This window comes from Hyperoodon ampullatus (genome assembly GCF_949752795.1).
Source record: "Hyperoodon ampullatus genome assembly, chromosome: 3".
In the NCBI taxonomy this organism is placed as follows: domain Eukaryota; kingdom Metazoa; phylum Chordata; class Mammalia; order Artiodactyla; family Ziphiidae; genus Hyperoodon; species Hyperoodon ampullatus.
Genome location: NC_136916.1, coordinates 33580095 through 33601008, shown reverse-complemented (window position 1 = coordinate 33601008; position 20914 = coordinate 33580095). Strand labels below are relative to the sequence as shown.

General features: G+C 42.5%; 1 protein-coding gene across 1 annotated transcript in view; it reads right to left on the bottom strand.

The window, feature by feature from the left end:
* Nucleotides 1–7931: 7931 nt before the first annotated feature.
* The window catches only part of ABHD17C (abhydrolase domain containing 17C, depalmitoylase), a gene marked incomplete at both ends in the record, with an annotated part of 55025 nt that continues 42042 nt past the window's right edge, over nucleotides 7932–20914 (bottom strand). Inside the window, 2 exon segments of the mRNA XM_079700209.1 lie at nucleotides 7932–8151; nucleotides 12017–12196. Of these exon segments, the coding sequence (XP_079556335.1) occupies nucleotides 7932–8151; nucleotides 12017–12196 (400 nt within the window).

The window sequence follows — 20914 nt, the reverse complement described above, 5'->3', positions numbered from 1 at the left end:
ACCCAGACCAGCTAAATTGTAATCTCTGAGGGTGGGACCCAGGCATCAGCATTTTAAAAAGCTTCTCAGTAATTTCAACATGAAACTAGGGTTAAGAAACAGCAACCAGATGTCTCTCATATCATGAGAAATACAAAAATATCTTTAATAGCTAAAATCTGGGAGATAACCAGTATGTCTACCAATAGTAGATCACACACACACGCACACCCACATTCTTACTATAAAGAAGAGCAAAGGAATGACTAGTAGAAAATTCAGGATAGTGGTTACTCTGTGGGGTAAGGGAGGAAAAGGCATGTGATTGGAGGACATGCAGGGAGAAGGTGAGTTTCTAATGTCCTGGTAATATTCTATATCTTAGGTTCAATAACGGAAATATGGGTGCTCATTTTTTTCCCCTTAAACTATAAAAATAGGTTTTATCCACTCTTTTGGATAAAATTTTAAAGTCTAAAAAATGTTTTAAGAGGGCATCTTTCATATCCGTTCTTCTGAGCCGCCTTCTTCAAGGCATCCCACCCTTTCCAAGACCTCATCTGCTACTCTCCTCCAAGCTGGTTTTCTCTGCCTTTGCTAAGAAGTCTGAGTCAAGAGGATCCACTGCTCTACCCACCTGGATCTTTTTTATCCCAGAAATCCTGGCCCACTCCAGGTCCTATCTTAGAAAGTTCTGGATGGGCTCGGGATCTACATGTGCCTCCCAGCCCCATCTAAGGGTCATCTGGAAGTCCAGGGAAGGGAGATCTGAAGGGCACTGAAACAGGAGACAGTATCTGCACATGTCTGGAAAGCCCCGGGCCCTCCCACCCTGAAGCAGAGCCAGACAGGGCCAGGTGTCAACAAGTTGTGTCCAGCCAAATGGTAAATCATTTAGCAGCAGAGTAATGATTAAGCTACGACAGGGTAGACTGTCTTAAACTAGAGTTTTCAAAGTGTTCTCTGTTTTGTTCTAAACCCAAACTCAGCCAGCCATTTAATGAGTGGGTCTAAGACCCCACGACCTCTTACAAAGCTTTTCTACCTACAGAATTTCATCTGATCCCACCATGACTGCGGTGGGGATTACTACCACTTTAGAGAAGAAGAACAGGCTCAGAGCAGTTAAGAGAATTGCCCAAGGTCACACGGTATCATGGCAGAAAAACTCACAACCAGGCCTGCTGTCTCCAAGATTCTTCCAATGGTCTCAGCCCCTTCTGGGTCTGTAAATGCTTCTGCACTCAACTCCCGCACATCCGGAGATGCCCTCCTTATGCAGAGAGCTCTGACCAGCCCATGGCCTTCCCTCCCTGGGCCTGCCTGCAGAATACATTCAAGCTCCTTAACCTCCCCAGGAACTCACAGTTCCTAGAATTCAAAAATATTGGCTTTAAAAGAAGCTGTAGACATTACTGTCTAGTTCAGTGATTTGAATCCTTCAGAATCACTGATACCTTTGAGAATCTGCTGAAATTGTGGAACTTCTCCCCAGAAAAATGCCCATAGGTACAGACAACTCAAAGGGGCCACAGACCCCAAGACTCTTGTTAAGAATTGCAGATCAAGTATTACAATTTTGGTGTTTTCTCCAAAAAGTAAAAATAGAATTACCATACAATCCAGAAATTCCACCTTTAGGTATATATCCAAAAGAACTGAAAGCAGGGTCTCCAAATATATGTGTGTGTGTGTGTGTGTGTACACACCCATATTCATAGCAGCACTATTCACAATAGCCAAAAGGTGGAAACAACCCAAATGCCCATCAACAGATGAATGGATGAACAAAATGTGGTCTATCCATACAATAGAAAATTATTCAGCCTTAAAAGGAAGGGAATGAAATGTTACATGAATAAACCTTGACAACATTCTATTAAGTGAAATAAGCTAGTCACAAAAGGACAAATACTGTGTGATTCCACTTCTGTGAGGTACTTAGAGGAGTCAAATTCACAAAGACAGAAAGTAGAATGGTGGTTTCCAGGGTCCAGAGGAGGGGAAATGAGCAGTTAGCGTTTAATGGGTACAGAGTTGCAGTTTGGGAAGGTGAAAATTTTCTGGGGATGGATGGTGGTGATGCTTGCCCAACAGTGTGAATGTACTTAATGCTACTGAACTGTACACCTAAAATTGGTTAAAACGGGGAATTTTATGTTACATATATTTTCCTCTGGCTGGGAAGAAATAGGGCCAGGCCTCCTTGTTCCAAGGGCTGCGTCCCAGGCCCTCTGCCTGGGCGAGATCTGTGCAAGCTCCTGCAGACACGACTATGTCTTCTTTGCAGAAGTCCTGGTAGGCAAGGCCTCAGGGAAGAGGAGGCATCAGAGCTGGACGGCATGGGCTGTGATATTTATATGAACTTCGTCTATTGGCTTAGTAACCCTCACACAGGAGGGAATGAGATGTACCGAGGATGACTTGTTCTTTCTAGCTTGGGGAGTAAGACAGTGCCATCCAATGGATTCCAAGACAAATTATTTTAACAAAAGATTCTACTGATGATATGTTTTATAACCACTTCTCATGAATTCTGAAAGAAGGTTTGGGCTTTCCTCTTTATAAAGACTTATTGACAATATAATTAAACATCAACAACAAAGATGTCCATCTATTACATATCCAGCTCTTGGTCCAAGTTTGAATGTGTGGGGGTGTCAAGAGAAGAATCATACACGGGAACTCTTTAGTGATCAGTTTTACCATATAACGTATTTTGGCAATTTTGTCATGCCACTAAATATTGTTCTATAGCATCGTTTATGATGGTTACAGAATAATGCATTGTACGGACATAATAAAAACGAAATCCCTGTTGCTGGAAACTTAGATTGTTTGCAAGTCTTCACTTTTACTAACAGTGTAGCAGTGATTATCCCATATAAGCCCATGTCATCTTCTTGATTATTTCCTAAGGATAAATTCCTAGAAGCCAAATTGCTAGATTAGGCTTTTGATTCAAAGTATACTTTAGAACATTTGTACCAACTTGGTGTGTAAAATTAGCAATATAATTTTAAAGTAACTATTTATCCAAACCTTTACCACCAATGGGTATTATAATTCAAATATTTATACCAGCTTATAATTTAAATGGCATTTAATTATTTAAATGTATTTAAAAATATATCTATTAGATTATTTGATCAAATCTGTAAGTGATTATTTTGGGCAATAATCTTTTCAAATAAATATTGAGCAACCTCTTCAAATAAATATTTGTACCAAGTTTATAATTTAAAATGGCATTTCATTGTTTAAATGTATATATATTTGATATAGTCAGTTGATTATTTGATTGAATCTATATGTGATTATTATGGACAATAATCTCTTATGATAGTCTCTTCACATCCTGTGCTCTTTGATAAAGAGTGCCTCATCATTTGATTATTAAATATATTTTTACATTATATGTCATTTGCTTTATAATGTCACCCCAGTTTGTCACTAGGTTATGCTATTTTTTCTTTTACTCTGAAAGTTTTTTATTTTTAATAAATCAAACCTAGAAATGTATTCCTTTGTGGTTTCAAGCAGTAATGATATACTATGGTAGGTGAGTACAGAATACTGAAGCAGCTGTTGGCAGGGGCTACAGTCAGGGTCATGAAAAGTTTTCTAGACTCTAGAATCTGAAAGTCTGAGCTTTTTCAGTCTTAAGACTTCCCACCTGGAATTATTCTATCTGGTAAAGCACATGCCTGCATCTTTTTCATCTTCAGTTGCCCTGGCTATTCTTGACACTTTGTTCTCCCATACAAATTTTAGGATCACCTTATCAGTTTCCTGACAAAAAATCCTGTTGGGATTTTTACTGGAATCATTATTAATCCTATAGGTCTATTTGGGAAGAACATATTAAAAATGAGTCTTCTTATCCATTAACATGGTATAACCCTCATTAATTTAGGTTTTCTTTAATGTCCTTCAAAAAAGTTTTATGATTTTCTCCAGAGTATGTCTAACATGTGTGTTAGATTCCCAGTTACTCAATATTTTTAAAAGCTATTGTAGGGGCTTCCCTGGTGGCGCAGTGGTTGAGAGTCCGTCTGCCGATGCAGGGGACGTGGGTTCGTGCCCCGGTCTGGGAAGATCCCACATGCTGCGGAGCGGCTGGGCCCGTGAGCCATGGCCGCTGAGCCTGCACGTCCGGAGCCTGTGCTCCGCAACGGGAGAGGCCACAACAGTGAGAGGCCCGCGTACCGCAAAAAAAAAAAAAAAAAAAAAAAAGCTATTGTAAATGGCATCTTTGTTTTTAATTGAATTTAAAACATTTTTAACTGATTTATAGAAATAAGATAGACTTTTCTATATTGATTTTTGTGTCCAGCAACCTAACTAAATTCTTATTACATCTAATAATTTGTAGATACTTTCTGGTGTAGCTGTCTGGTGTTTCATCCAGACATCATAATCTGAGTTTTATTTATTTTTCATTTCTTTAAACATCTTTTATTATGTATAATCTACATACCATAAAATCTACCCCTTTTAAGTGTACATTTCAATGATTTTTGGTAAATTTAGTGAGTTGTGCAGCCACAATAATCTGACTTTAGAACATATTCATCCTTTTTATTTTTCCATGTCTCATACCTTTTTCATTTCTTTGACTCTACTGCATTTGCTAGGGGCTTTGTGTAATTCTGAGCAGAAGTGAGAATGGTACTATGGCTAATTCCCAATCTAAAATGGAATAATGCTTCCACTGTTTTACCACTCAGTACAATGCTTGGTTTTTGTTTGTTTTGAGAGAATCTGTTCATAAAGTTGCTTTCTAGCCCTAGTTTGATAAAAGTTTGGTTTGGTTTTTAATCATGAATGGGATATTGAATTCCATCAAATGTTTTGTCTGTGTCTGTTGAGATGATCATATGATTTTCCTCTTAAAAGGGAAGCTTCCAATTAGTCTCCCCACCGTGGAGGGTGCTCTAGGGTTTGTTTACTGTCCCCTGAGCACCACCAGACTGGAAAACCAATGCTCAGGTTAACCTAGTCCAGGAAATTCCTTCCAAGAGAAAACTGGCTTCAAAGCTCCTCATCTTTACCTAGTATTTGGCCTACATAGTCTTTATTTTCTTACCAGTTCATGTGTCTAAGATTTTTCCATTTTATTTAGTAGTGCTAATTTGTTTTTGCTTTTTTTTTTTTTTCCCCCACAAGGAGAGTTTGTCCTCACCCCAAGTCCATCTTACAGCAGAAAACAGAAGTGGCCAGATCTTTCAGGTTCAGTACTAAGTATGTTTTGTAATCTGAAACTGTCATGAATGGGGTGTCTCTTGGGATTCCCACTGTCATCACACACACCATCCTCAGAGAAAAGCTGTCCCCATGTCAAACTCTGCTAAAGAGTAGACAAAACCCCCTCCCCGGTTTTGGGGAAAGAGTCAGGAGTCAGAAAACATGAGCTGCTTCCAATAGATATAAACCACCTACATCAAGTTATAAAAACAATGAACTGAAAGGGCTTTGCCACCTTAGCTTCTGTAATTGTCAATCTTATTATCGTTTCCCACTAACTGCTGAAATCTGGCGGACAAAAGTAAGTTTACTAAATAGTTCAGGTGGGAAAAAAGGGGGAACTGGTTTACAGAAGATGCAAGCAGTAGACAAACGGGATCAGAAATCAGGTCTCTGGAAACCAAGGTTAGCTGCTCTCACACCCCAAAGGCAGGCTGTTGGATATGCTTCTTTCCCTTCTAAGTCTCCTGGACCTCTGGGACAGTACCACCTCCGTAGCTTCACTAATGACTCCCCTAGGTGAGCAAGGCCCCATCCTTCCAAGGTCCCCCATTACAGGTACTGATCTAAGACCAGGAAGCAGCCTGCAATGTGCTGGGACACACACTCACGGGAGCATAACCCACGCCCTTACACCTTCCCTCCACCACCATTTCTCTTCCTGCGTGCCCAGAAGGGGTGTTCTGAGAGTTGAAAACAAGCATCCCTCAGTTGCTCTTTTTCTAGTCAGTGATCAAAGGACTGAAAAGACTCAGCTCAGGTTTTCCAAAGAAACAGGCCTGTTCTCCCTCCTAGCCAGGTCACAGTGAGATTGCCTTCATCATTCTTGTTTCATAGCCAGAATCCACTGCCCTCTCTATTTGGATTCCATCTGTACTTTACTGCTACAGGCTTTATATCTTGGCTTCTTCAAAAGTAATCTATGGGGCTTCCCTGGTGGAGCAGTGGTTGAGAGTCCGCCTGCCGATGCAGGGGACACGGGTTCGTGCCCCAGTCTGGGAAGATCCCACATGCCGCGGAGCGGCTGGGCCCGTGAGCCATGGCCGCTGAGCCTGCGCATCTGGAGCCTGTGCTCCGCAACGGGAGAGGCCACAACAGTGAGAGGCCCGCGTACCACGAAAAAAAAAAAAAAGTAATCTCTGGTCTTTTATAGAACAAAAACACACACCTTGAGACCTACTGTATAGCTCAATATTATGTAACAACCTAAATGGGAAAAGAATTTGAAAAAGAATAGATACATGTATATGTGTAACTGAATCACTTTGCTGTACACCTGAAACTATCACAACATTGTTAATCAACTATACTCCGATATAAAATAAAAAGTTAAAAAAAATATATACACTTTGAGAAAAGTAATGACGTTTGTAAGCTCCAAGGGTTTCTTCTTAAATCTAGACAGATGTTTTCTTTGATGGAGAGATGAAGGAAAAAAACCGCATGAGCCCACACATTCTGATCCATGCATCCTTTATTCCATGACCAACCGCTGTGTTGCATCCAAGCAACAGTACACAAACTGGCAATCAACCGCAGTCCAGCTGTACAACAATCTGAGGCTTACAGTACATTTAAGGCTTTTAAATTTGGAAAAAAAATTTTTTTAATAAAACCAAAGAACCCTCAAACCCAAACCCCCAACCAACACAAGTAGTGTAGCAATTTTAAGCATCTTACACTTCTGATGCTTACTGGCGCAACTCCAGTGTCAAAACCCAAATAACTCCTAAACTAAAAAGATTAGTTTAGTGAAATTTTAATTACATAAATTTTTCAAAACATAAACTTGTAATTTTTTGTCTTGGAAATGTTATAAAATTTTTTAATAGCAAAACATAGGAATAAAAACGTATTAACAAAATGTATTCAATCATTTACATTACAAACAAGGAATCTGCAGTTCATTGTTGTAGCCTGACAAAAGAAAACTATCCATTAAGAATCTATGCACAATGTAATTGCATATATGTACAGTACTTTAAAAAAGCCTACAAGGAGGACTTTACAGAAGGAAAGTTGGCTAGGTTCTTTGTTAGACCAACCAGACGATCAAAATATTAAAACTCTGTGGACTAGTAATAAATTTACACTTAAAAAAACCCCCAGTTTCCTTTTAAGAATATTCCAGTTATATTTGTATGGTTCCAGTTGATGAAGCCGTTCATGATAGTTCCAGTAAATTACCCTTTAATTGATTTGTTTGGGGGAAAGATCGGAGTGTTAACAAAAATTAACGAAGGAATTTTCATCACGATGGTTTCCAGTTACACTATCACAGCTTCACAAATGGATTGGACCCATGAATCTAGTGGCTGAAAGAGAGCTGCAGGTCACCAACTGAGAACACAGGTGGAGAGAGGTTGAGTCCTGCATAAATGAATCCTATGTGGTGGGTAAGGAATAGAAAGGGGTGTGAGCATCTTTTATAGCAGGAGAAAATGGTCCCCCCACTCAGCTCTCATTCCCATTCTGCAAGGCGATGAAGCTGGGAATCACAACTGTTCAGTTTAACATGATGTGTGTTAGTAGAACCTCTGGATATGAAAGACCAAGATGCCCTCAGCTCTTTGAGTAGGACGCCTGAAAAGCTGGGCACTTCCTCGTGGTTATCCCGCCATGACAGCTATCCAGTTAAAGCATGTGCAAAACCGAGGATTCTTGTAAGAGTTCACAGTAGATGAGGTAAAATCAAGTCATCTTCTTCAGGAATTAGGAAGTTCGTGAGATATGAACTGTTTTAGCCTTTCCAGGTATTGTGCATAAAGCTCTATGTCATTATGGCCAGCCCCTTCGACCCAGAGGGGCTCCACGGCCCGGGGACAGCGCTCGTACATGGCCAGGCCATGGGAGAAATCGATGACCTCGTCCTCTGTACCATGAATGACCAACACGGGAGAGGTAACTTTGGATATCTTGTCAATGCTGCAAGACAGGAAAGGGGGAGGGGGAGAAGAAGGGCTCCTTTAGTTATGCTCACAGATGACAGGCATCACACCTAATGGAACCCAGTCGGTGTTCACAGGCAAGGGAGGTAAGCACGCGAGGGGCTTTTCCCCCCTCACTTTTCTAGTAATTCACTTTTAAAAAAATTAATTTTGCATTTTGCAATAATTCTGGATTTACAGAAAAGGTACAAAGATAACACAGAGCTCTGATCCACCCCAACCCCTTTCCTGTAAGGCCAACACCACACGTTACCAATAGTACATTTGTCAAAACCGAAAACCAGCATCGGTACATTGCCAAACTCCGGACTTTATTTGGATTTCATGAGTTTTTCCACTGAAGTCCTTTTTCTGTTCCAAGATCCAACTGAGAATACCACACTGCATTTAGCCATTGTGTTTCCGTTAAAGTATTTTATTAAAAACAGAACTCATAAATGTCATCAGACTAGCAATCCAGTAACTAATATTTCTGATATATTCATATTTTGGAGAGAGGATTTTTTTTTAAATAAACAAGCTAGACCTTAACATACCAGAATGAATGTCTCTTTTGAAATCTGAGCACTGAATCCACAGCCACTCACGTTTTCAGGACTCTTTCCGTGTAAGCCACCTTTGGCACCAATTAACAAGATCCTCAGAAACCTCATTTCATAGAAACAAATACCTCATTTTAAAATAAAAACCATACTGTTTAACTTGAAAACCTAATGTACAACATCTAGATTGAATTCTGAATGATTTCTGACTGTTTACAAAAATCAAAGCTACCCATAAAGGATGAATATTTGAGCATCTCCAAAAGAATGTGCTGCAGACTCTGAAAGCGTTTCCCAAAGAGGAATTAAGAAGACTGTAAACCTTGTTGGGCTGCGTGTGTAGGCAGCTTCTCTGACAGAGGTAACTGTCATCTCACCTGCAAACACACGGAGACAGGCGACTCTCTGTCCATTCTGGCCTCCTGCCAGAGACCCCCTTACTGTTGACTTTCTGTATCTGATCCTAGCCAGAGTTACAAAGGGATCAAATTGGTACCACCCGTAGGGATCATTTTGTTCAAAGTCACAGCTAACATTTACTCAGCATTGACCACAGCCAGGTGCTTTGCACTTTACATAAAAAATCCTCACTGCATCTCCAGTGAGCCACAGTGAAAGAGGAAGGACCATCTCTGTTAAACCAAGGAGGTAACTGAAGCTCAGAGAGATCATGAAAGGACAGACATGAGGCTGTGGTGATGGTACAGAGCTCTGACATCCATCACACATTCCAAAGATCTACAAACAGCTGTCACACAGCCTTATTAACAACTCAGGAAGTTGCCAGCCACCTCAAGACATCCGGGAAGACTGCAAAATCTCATCAGCCATGTCATTTGCCAAGATCAGGGCCACTGTGGAAGGGGTCAATTTTGCAGATTAGGAATCTTGTTTAGAAATCTACTTTCCTCTTATATTTAAATTTTAAAGTGACTTCTTCTAAGAATGCAAGAGTCCAGTTATATTCAATTTAAAAATCTATTTACTGACAGCTCCATGCTGCATGAGTTAGGAGACTCTCTGCAACCTGGAGGATGGATGTACCTGAGGTTAAATGCCACCATCTGATTCGAAATGTAAAGGAGGTAAAAGAAAATAAACCACCAACCAAATAATAATCAGGACTCCTTACCTCTATTTTTTTAATACTAAAAAAGAAATGGGAAAGTGCCTTCCTTTAAAGACAGGGGCAGGGACTTCCCTGGTGGCGCGGTGGTTAAGAATCCGCCTGCCAATGCAGGGGACATGGGTTCGAGCCCTGGTCCGGGAAGATCCCAAATGCGGTGGAGAAACTAAGCCCATGAGCCACAACTACTGAGCCCATGTGCCACCAACTACTGAAGCCCGTGCACCTAGTGCCCGGGCTCCACAACAAGAGAGGTCACCGTAATGAGAAGCCCACGCACCACAATGAAGAGTAGCTCCCGCTCGCCGCAACTAGAGAAAGCCCACACAGCAACGAAGACCCAATGCAGCCAAAAATAAATAAATTAAATTAATAAATTTAAAAAAAAAGAGAGAGAGAGAGAGGGACACAGAGACAAGTGTGCATTTGGTAGCAATGGACACCGTAAGACAACATTCCCCAAATTCAATTAATGATGAAAGTCCATGTGACTGTTAATGGTTTGAAATCTATCATATTAATACTTTATGGTACTGAATAGGATGAATGGCCTTTTCTGGCTGTTTCCCCTCAACAACCTTAATTAAGCAGCTTAAATCACTTAACTTTCTAAGCCTCAGTTTCCTAACTGTAAAATGAGTCTTGTGAGATAAGAAGCGTGAAATGATCAGCCGTGGACTGGCAGATCAGACAAACCCAGTAAAGACTAGTTGCTGGTTTCCTATTAATGAATAAGCTATAATTAGTTGTCGTGGCTGTATTTTAAGGTATATGCTAATTTAAGAGTCAGGGAACCTATTCATTTTGTTGCCAGGGTAACTCCTAGCATAGCTTCCGGCAAACATGCTAAATATCTCCCTTTCCACAAACTGGCCTCTCAATACCCATTCAGCACCAATAAGGCCACATTTGAATCGCACATGGGCCCTACTTAGCATTCTCAGCCACGCCACTGGAAATTTGCAGTTCGTTCAACTTTCCCATGAAGCTGAACTTCATTGAACCTGGTACAGGGTGCACAGAAATGAAGTTCACCCAAGGTGTAAGAAAAAGTTTCTTCTTGTGAAACAAGCCAGTCTGTGGAACAGATGTTTACGTAACCAAATGATGTTCTTTTTCTCTCCCAGCAATAACAGAATGACAGCAATGAATGGGTCAATCAAAATCCGAAAACTGTACATTCTTCTGTTGAGGCTTTTTCTACAATGTGGCCGTGTGAGTCCTGTTGTCAGAATCTCGGCCCGTTTAGCAACGTACCATGGGCAAATAGTTTTTAGTAAATAATACTTTCCTCAGCTTAGATTTTAAAAAACCAGCAGAAGTTTTCAAAGAGACGTATTCAAGAAAGCAGCATGCTCGCTGCTTTTGCATGTAAATACAGCTGCCCATTTTTCTTCCTTCTATTAGGGGACTAGAAAACAGCAGGGACTGGGGTGGCAGGGGCTCTGCTGCCCCTGGGGCGCCGGCAGGAGGGGGCCCGGCTGTGGGCTCCCATGCACATGCTTCTAGCAGAGGGTGCCGGCTCCTCTGCAGGGGAGGGGGTCTTCAGGCACAAGTGGGCGGCAGGAGGAATGAGTGGTTGCACTGGTCTGGGGCAGTGGGGAGGGGAGGGAAGGACCATCCACTCACATGGTCCCTGCAGCCCATTACCAGCTTGCAAGTAGCTCATGTCACTTTTTCTCTTACCTATTGGCCTGACTGAAAAAGTAACAGAAATTTCAAAATTGGGGATGCTTGCGGTTTTTCTTTGAGTGTCTAGACCACTGCTAATGGCCTCATCACAGATTTTGCATTTAGCTCTCGTGATTCAACAATACATGTCTATCTGAGTAAATGAACGAACACTGAACTACATGTTCCTTTAAGACATGTGGGCACTTTTTCTTTTATCCTGCACATCCAGCTAAACCAATTAATCCTGGATATCGGTACAAGCAAGGTCCTTATACATCATCTGGTAGATTGTTTTACAAATGAGTCCAGCCCAGAGGACCAAGTATCTGGCTGGTGTACATGTCATATCCACCTCCACGTTCCCTGAGGAGCCCAGCACAGGGGCTGACGTCTGGCTGCATTCAGGAGACATTTATTAGTAGCCCACAATGAACGGTGGCATCTGATGTGAAGTTGGGTCACTGGACGCCTTAGCACTTGTTGGACAGGAGTGAGCTTACCTGGGGAAAGCATCAAAGCAGTACGTTTTCCTGGTATCGGGAAAAGCCACGCGCAGTCCAGACATCAGAGGCGAATGGAGAATTACGGCTGCACACTCGTACCTGGAGGCCAGGTCTACCGTGGGGACAGTCCCGATGCTCTGACCATACAGGATGATGTTCTCGGGGCTTACGCCATACCTGGAGAAATCAGAGGGCATGGGCCGTTAGCTGATGTGTGAAAGAAAAAGAGAGTGAGAACACCACCACAGTATCATAAGCTCACAAAACTCCCACACCTGCCAGTTTAAAACCACATCATCTCATGGGTACCCTTTAGTTGAAGATGGATGTGAATGCCACAAAAATGTTAGGGGCCTATCTCAGTGCTAAGTGACTGAGATCCTGTCCTCCACAACTTTTGCAAAAATAATGAACATGACATTTTTTTCTGGAAATTAACTATATGAATGCATCATAAACTTCATTTCAGTGTTCCCAGAGTCATTTCATTTCCTACTCTCCCCTCCTGAGTTTCTCTGACCATCCTAAATGTATTTCTGAAATAAAAACAGAAGCGTGTTTGCTACATCATAATACTATTAGAGTCCTTTAAGTGGGGTTTTAATAAAATACGAAAGAAATTAACATTTATCATCAGGAAAAGGTACTGGGAGACAATTAATTTAAAGGCAAATATATTTTCTATAGCCTCTCCTTGGGGTTTAACCCTTCCGAGTCTTTCAATCCATCAATGGTCTCCCCCTCCAGTGTCTGCCAAGGTTTAGTTGGGTAAACAGCTGTGTGGAATACAGGCTTCATTTCCTGGCCTGCCTGGCAGCCTGGTGTGCAGACAACTAAACTTTGGGCGTGCGCTGTGAGCAAAAGTGACATGTACAACCTGCAGGTCATACTTTAAATTGAAGGCTCCATGGCCTCCCCTTCGCGTTGGTGGGGAGGAGACGTGATGGTGAGCTACCCTGGCCCAAGCAGAAGAACGAGCACCCAGATGTGATGCAGGAACAAAATAGACGAATCCCAGGAAAACAGGTACGCTACATATGAACCTACAAAGGATATCCAGAATATATTAAGAGTACGTAGAAATAAAGAAGAAAAAGACAGACAAAAGAAATGAAGACATATCGCAGAAAAGAAAACATGATGCCTAACAAACACGTAAAAAGATGTGGTGCTCAACCTTGTTAGTACGTGAACATGCAAATTAAATCCACAATTTATTTTTTCACACCTAAAAGAAAGGCAAAAACTAAAAAGTCAGACAATGTCAAGGGATAGCAAGGACATGGAAAAGTGGAAGTCTGTGACATTGCTGCAGGAGTATAAATTGGTATGAGCCCTTGGGAAGATAATGTGATATTATCTGGTGAAGTTGAAGGCTATAACCCAACGATTCCAACTTCTTTGCATAAATACCCACTGTAGTTTACAGGGCAGTAGGACATGCTTTCTTTTCTTTCTTTCTTTCTTTTTTTTCTTTTTTTGCTGGGTAATGTAGTTTATTATTATTATTATTACTACATTATTATTTTTAATTGAAGTAAGTTGATTTATAATATGCCAACTTCTGCTATACAGCAAAGTGACTCAGTTATACACATATACATTTTTTTTATTTTTAAAAAATATTCATTTGTTTATTTTTGGCTGCATTGGGTCTTTGTTGCTGTGCTTGGGCTTTCTCTAGTTGTGGCGAGTGGGAGCTACTCTTCCCTGCAATGCACGTCCTTCTCATTGCAGCGGCTTCTCTTGCTGCGGAGCACAGGCTCTAGGTGCACGGGCTTCAGGAGTTGTGACTCGTGGGCTCTAGAGCACAGGCTCAAGTAGTTGTGGCGCACAGCCTTAGTTGCTCCGCGGCATGTGGGATCTTCCCGGACCAGGGCTCGAACCCGTGTCCCCTGCATTGGCAGGCAGATTCTCAACCACTGCACCACCAGGGAAGTCCTATACATTCTTTTTTTAAAATATGCTTTTCCATTATGGTTTATCCCTAGGACATGCTTTCTGATAACAGCCTTCAGTGAAAAGAACTGTCAGTCTAGAGCTGAGGCGGCTGGCAGGATTTCACTGAGCTGCCTCCCCCTCAGGCTCCCTCAAACTTCACAGGAAAATGGGGGCCCTTAGGAAGGAATCTGGGGAGGGAATGGCTATTTCTGGCTGGTAAGTGCTGTTCCGTGCTTTACAGAGAGGCGACATCTGGGCTGTGCCGTGAGGGGCGGACAGGAGCTGAACACGTGGGGATAAAAAGGACTGTCGGTAAGCAGCATGAAGTCACACAGGGCCGGGGTGGAGTCCAGTGAGCAGCTTGGGGGGCTGGAGGGCTGAGGCGAGGCTGGGCAGGCCAGCAGGGGGAAGATAAGGAGGTAGAGCTTGTCCTGGAGGAGGTGAGGGGCCACTGGAGACGTTCAGGTCAAGGGGACAGGAACAAGGCTGTGCTTCGTGAAGATTCATCTTCCTGCGGCACGCAGGGCATGACAGAGCATAAAAAGGAAGCGGGGGCTTCCCTGGTGGCGCAGTGGTTGAGAGTCCGCCTGCCGATGCAGGGGACACGGGTTCGAGCCCCAGTCCGGGAAGATCCCACATGCCGCAGAGCGGCTGGGCCCGTGAACCATGGCAGCTGAGCCTGCCCGTCCGGAGCCTGTGCTCCACAACGGGAGAGGCCACAACAGTGAGAGGCCCACGTATCGCAAAAAAAAGGAAGCAGGGAGATAGGTAAGGGACTATTAAGAATCCTACAGGGAAGAGGAAACAGGAATGTAAAAATCGAAGACAAACAAACCAACAAAAAAGAGATGCTCTCTCCTCCCCAGACGCAGGTAGGAAATCACCTGCTCAGAACGAGGAGTCACCCACCCTCTCTTTCTAAAGGGAAGTTTCTGTGTGGCCCCAGCCCTTTGAACTTTGATACCATATAATACAACTGTGCCTGTGGAGGAGGGTCCCCAGATGCACGCCTTGTCTGATGTTCTTGCCTGGGCTTCATTTCAGTTGGAAGAACAGGTTATTAAAAAATGGTCAGCAAAAGGAGTTTTGACGGAAGGTTTGAGGAAGGAACTCATGTCTGCAGCATTCTGTGCCTTAAATCCCTATGTCAGAGACCATAGCTTTTAAAACATAAATCCCTTCAATCAGGATGAAATGATGAGAGATGTGAGAAATGAACCCTGTTCTAGTGCGTCAGCAGGCCATCACCCAGGGTGATGCTTTTACTGGAGGAAAGTTATCCCAGGGACCTCCCTCCACTGTAACTGCCACTGAATTCCTTCTTTGATGGACTAGGAGGTCCATTTCAGTCGAATTTAACTGAGAGCTCAAAGTCCCTTGGAGGGGGAAGTATAAATAAGATTAGGGGTCTCCTTCTCCGTCCACAATTTTCATCAAAAGTAGGCTATGACATCCCAAAGCACGAGGGCCATCGGATGCTGCATGCGGTGGGGTGTGGGGGTCAGAAGGCACCTGAAGGTAAGAGTACCTCCAAACCTCACATTTGCAGTGGAGGCTCTTTCCACAGGGGCCGTCCCGTGGCAGGATATTTTGCTATTAATTGTAAACAAATAGATCATAAATCAAAAAAGGAAGAGGAAAATGAAAACTGAACGTAGTTATTGAAGGACAGAGGATTAAGAGATGATTAATACTAAAAATAAAAAATAAAGCAGAAGACTTCCAGATTGAAATGGCATCAGACTCGCCCTTACCTTCTTTGATCAAATTTGCGGAATGATGAGGATCACATAGGATAACCTATCACAGTGATGAGTACTATCGTTATAGTCGAACCTATTTTCTCAGCATCTTTTTTTTTAACATCTTTATTGGAGTATTAATTGCTGTATAACAAAGTGAATCAGCTATGTGCATACATATATCCCCACATCCCCTCCCTCTTGCGTCTCCCTCCCACCCTCCCTATCCCACTCCTCTAAGTGGTCACAAAGCACCGAGCTGATCTCCCTGTGCTATGTGGCTGCTTCCCACTAGCTGTTTTACATTTGGTAGTGTATATATGTCCATGCCACTCTCTCACTTCGTCCCAGCTTACCCTTCCCCCTCCCCGTGTCCTCAAGTCCACTCTCTACGTCTGCGTGTTTATTCCTGTCCTGCCTCTAGGTTCATCAGAACTTTTTTTTTTAATTCCATATATATGTGTTAGCATACAGTATTTGTTCTCTTTCTGACTTACTTCACTCTGTATGACAGACTCTAGGTCCATCCACCTCACTACACATAACTCAATTTCATTTCTTATCATGGCTGAGTAATATTCCATTGTATATATGTGCCACATCTTCTTTATCCATTCATCTGTCGATGGACACTTAGGTTGCTTCCATGTCCTGGCTATTGTAAATAGTGCTGCAATGAACACTGTGGTACATGACTCTTTTTGAATTATGGTTCTCTCAGGGTATATGCCCAGTAGTGGGATTGCTGGGTCATATGGTAGTTCTATTTTTAGTTTTTTAAGGAACCTCCATACTGTTCTCCATAGTGGCTGTATCAGTTTACATTCCCACCAACAGTGCAGGAGGGTTTCCTTTTCTCCACACCCTCTCCAGCATTTATTTTTTGTAGATTTTTTGATGATGGCCATTCTGACAGGTGTTTTTCTCAGTATCTTGATACTGTGTTTTATATCCCGCTCCATGGACCTTGGGGGCCACACTGAATAAGTAAAGGAGAAATGGGCACAGACTCAAGGGGCAGAGGTGGGTGTGTGGTTACTGGAACAGCCTTTTCTCTTGAGGGCCCTGAATCTGTCCATCCTCCGAGATCATGATCTCCTTGAAACGCCTTATGGAGAAGCCTGAGTATTTCACGGAAGGACCCTCAGCTTTCAGCTTTCCACTCACAGGCGCCAGGACACACCCAGTACCAATTTCAACAAATTCCACCTTTGACACACAGACATTCGTAGCCTTAATGACAACAAACACTTTGCAACTCAACGTTTTCACTGGAAAACTTCATCACGTAAAACAGTAGCCATTAATAGGGGAAAATATGACAACTGGTATTACATTAAAATAAAGAACATCCGGTCATCAGAAGACATCAGTAAGAAAGTAAAAAGGCAAGTGGGAAAAGATATTTGCCACACATATAACCAACAAAGGGCTCACATCTACAAAATATAAAGAACACATCAGTGGGGAAAAGACCAAATACAGAAAAGCAGCATTTTACAAAATGGGCATTTCATAAAAGAAGAAATCTAAATGGCAGGGAGGGAAGAACGGGAGGGAGGGAGGAAGGGAAACTCAACTTCATTAGTAACAACGAAATGAAATTTCACCAATGAAAACCACAATGTGATACTAACAAAAATTTAAAAGTTGACAATATCAAGTGTTGACAAAAATGTGACCACAGGAACTTTCATTCACTCCTGGTGGGGGTGTTAAGTTGATAGAAGCACTTTACAAAAAGTAAAAGTGACGATATAATAACACGTACCCAGTGACCTAGCAATTCTACTCCCAGGTATATTCACCACAGATTAGAAATGTCTTCAAGACCATTTGTGAGCAGTTGGAGACAACCCTAAGGGGTGTCAACAGCAGGGAGGATAAGTGATCGGGGGTGAAGTCGTGCCACAGAATATCGTAGAGCAACGCTGATGAATCTTAAAGGCTTGCTGTTAATCAGAAGAGGCAGACACAAGAGAATACATGCTATACGACACCATGTGCAAAAAAACTTAAACCCACCCAAATTAAACTTTACTGTCTAGGGATACTTAACTGAAAGAAAAGCAAGGAAGTGAAGCCCTAAAAACCAGGATAGCAGTTAAGGATGGGGGAGGGGAACGGGTTGTGGCTGGGAAGAAGCATGTCATTTTGGGGGGGCTTATGGATCGCTGGTTATAGTCTATGTCTTTTTTTCTTTTTTTTTTGGCTACGCCACTCGGCATGCCGGATCCTAGTTCCCTGACCAGGGCTCGAACCCTCGCCCCCTGCAGTGGAAGTGTGGAGTCTTAACCACTGGACCGCCAGGGAAGTCCCTATAGTCTGTGTCTTGTCACGAGTGTTCCTTTTACAGTTCATTAAGCCAGATATGTACATCTTATGAACATTTCTATCTGGCTACTTCTATCTGTTATATTTCACAACAAAAAATATTTTTAAAAAGTTCACCAGATATTTCAGATATGGAGACAACCCTCCTCAAAACTGTTACAACTCATGATAGATTTTGTGCTAAAAACAAATCTCCCAAGGAAACATGAGGCCATTAAAAATTATGTCTCATCAAGAGCTAATGTGGGGAAAACTCATGTTCCATAAAAAGCAGCCTACAAAAAACAGGGTCACAATTATGTTCCTTCCAACAAAATCTATATATGGAAAAGGGACTTGAAAGTAATATATTAAAATGATAATAATGGTTATCTTCAGGTGGTGAGCCCAGGTAATGTTTCTTCTTTCAAATTTTCATTTCTAATTCGGGTAATTATTAGGTAGTGATTTGTTAAAATAAATAAATAAAGGAAGCAGTATTGCTGGACCTTTTTGCATGGAGTCAGCAAGCTTTCTTTACAGTGTCTGTATCTGAAAAGGCTTTGAAAACTGTAACATGCTAGCGAAGTGTTCAGATTTGTCAGTATTACATCAAGGACTTTTCCACTGTTTTTCCCTGTTTATTAGACTGTTTATTACACTGTCTGACAACACATGAGATGCCTGGGAGGTTGGGGATGGGGGCTATGGAAGGTTTTCGGGAAAACTCTAAGAGGCCTCTGTTCCAACACCCGCCGCTTGCAGATGAGGATGTTGAAGTGGAGGGTCCTTTTCATGGTACCACTAGGGTGTTGTTTTTGACAAAAAAAGGCTAGAAGACTGATGACCTCTATACCAATGGTTCCAAAATGAGAAGTATCTGAATTTCTTGGGACTTTTTAAAAATGTAAATTCCCCTTACTTAGAAATCTTCCATACGTAGAAATTCCAGCGGGTTTGTGGATTCCTCAAACTAACCATTGTTTGATACTGAGTAAAAAGGGTCAGCCCAGATCCTACAGACCTTTTAGCTCTCAAATTCAATTAAAAGATAAAGGATAAAAAGAGAGATGGTAAAGGGAATCTATTACTAAGTCTGTGTGAAATACAGGGCATTTAAAGATAACAGCTTTTCACAAAAGAGGTGGATTAAGTGCAAAGTATTTTCTTCAAAAACATCAACAATCCCAAAGTCCAAAACCTTTATCCTAAAGTAAAACAGATGTTAAACCCTCCCAACCTGGAACAGGACAGTTTTGTAGCAGGCAGACATGATACATAGGCAGGCAGGATTTTTTGCATTTTTTACTTAGAATTTGCTATTTTCTGGTACGACGATAGCAGAACATTAAAAGTGATTTCTTCTCGCTCGTACCACCTTTGTGGGCAAGATACAGGGACGGGAGGAACGGCAGCAACGGCCTACAAACAATGTTTTCTTCAATGTGTCCAATCCCCAAGGCAGGCTTTTACAAGTAAACTTCCGCATTGCTCAGCTACAAACACACCAGTCGCTGGGTGGATGACTTCAATCGGGAGACAAGGATGCCGTCCCTCCCGTCCTACGCCTACCAGCTCTCCTTCCTCTGCTGTTTCCCCTTGCTCCCTGGCGTGTCTGGAAGAGGCACTGCTTTTCCATCCCAGGGCTAACCTTCCACCTGAGCGCTGGATTCCCACCCTCCCATGACTTTGAGAATTTCATCCCCACCCACGCCGAATTCCAGTCTTATTCCCAACGCAACACAGGTCTCCAAGTCTCTGAATCTAAGAAAGGGCCTGTCTTCACGGGTGCTTCATCCTTTAAGTGACGGCCCCATCACTTACCTCTGCTTCCCTACTGCATCCTCAACCCTAACAAAGGCCTCTGAAACCCACCCTCTCCTCCCACAATGTCCCGAAAGCTGCTATCAGAAGTGCCGGGTCCAACCGCTTTTTCCCACTCCTCATCCAATTTGACTTCTCCTCGGCAGTTCACGCTAAGAATGATGCCTTTCTTCTTCAGCTCCATTCCTGGGCCTCTGAGACACTGAGCCGCTCTTGGTTCCTCCCCCGTCCCCACCACCAGCGGGCTTGGCCCCTTCCCTGACTCCACTCTTCCTGCTGTAGACTTCCTACTGCACTTTTTTTTTTTTTTTTTTTTTAATTTTATGTGGCCGCACCATGCAGCATACGGGATCTTAGTTCCCTGACCAGGGATCGAACCCATGCCCCCTGCAGTGGAAGCGCTGAGTCTTAACCACTGGACCGCCAAGGAAGTCCCCTTCCTATTGCACTCTTACATCTTCTCTCCAAATGATTTCACCGAATCCCAGGCCTCAACTATTAACTCTCTGCTGGCGATTCTCAAATATTTACTTCCAGCCCTGGCCTTTGTCCTGAGACAGAGCAGAATGCCCCCTGCCTGAAGGGAGGGGAGGTGGATCAAATACAATGTCCCTTGCGCCCGCCTTTGTTCTCAGCGCTGGCCCTGACCTCACGCCTCATTCCATCTTCCAGTGATCCTGGGAGGGGGACATTCTTGTCCCCTTTTTATATCTGAGGAACTTAATAGTAAAAGTGAAGTAACTTGTCCAAGGTCAAGTGAGTGGTGAGGCTATGAATTTAATACTGTTATCTGTGATGGATAAATTCCAAACTCAAAGTGTCTAAAACCAAATTCGTTATTTTCTCCCCTCAAAACCTTCTCAATAACTCAGTCATCAGGTAGAATTCTAAAAACTATATTCCCCTCTGTTGCCAATCCAGTATCCAAAGTCAGGATGAAGACAAATTATGGAAAGGAGTGGACGGTTACATGACAAATTCAGCTAAAGATCTAAACTTACTTCGGGCAGTGACCGATTAGCTTGGTGATTATGCAAGCTGTGGATTAGTTTCTACACCTGGAAGATGTCACCTA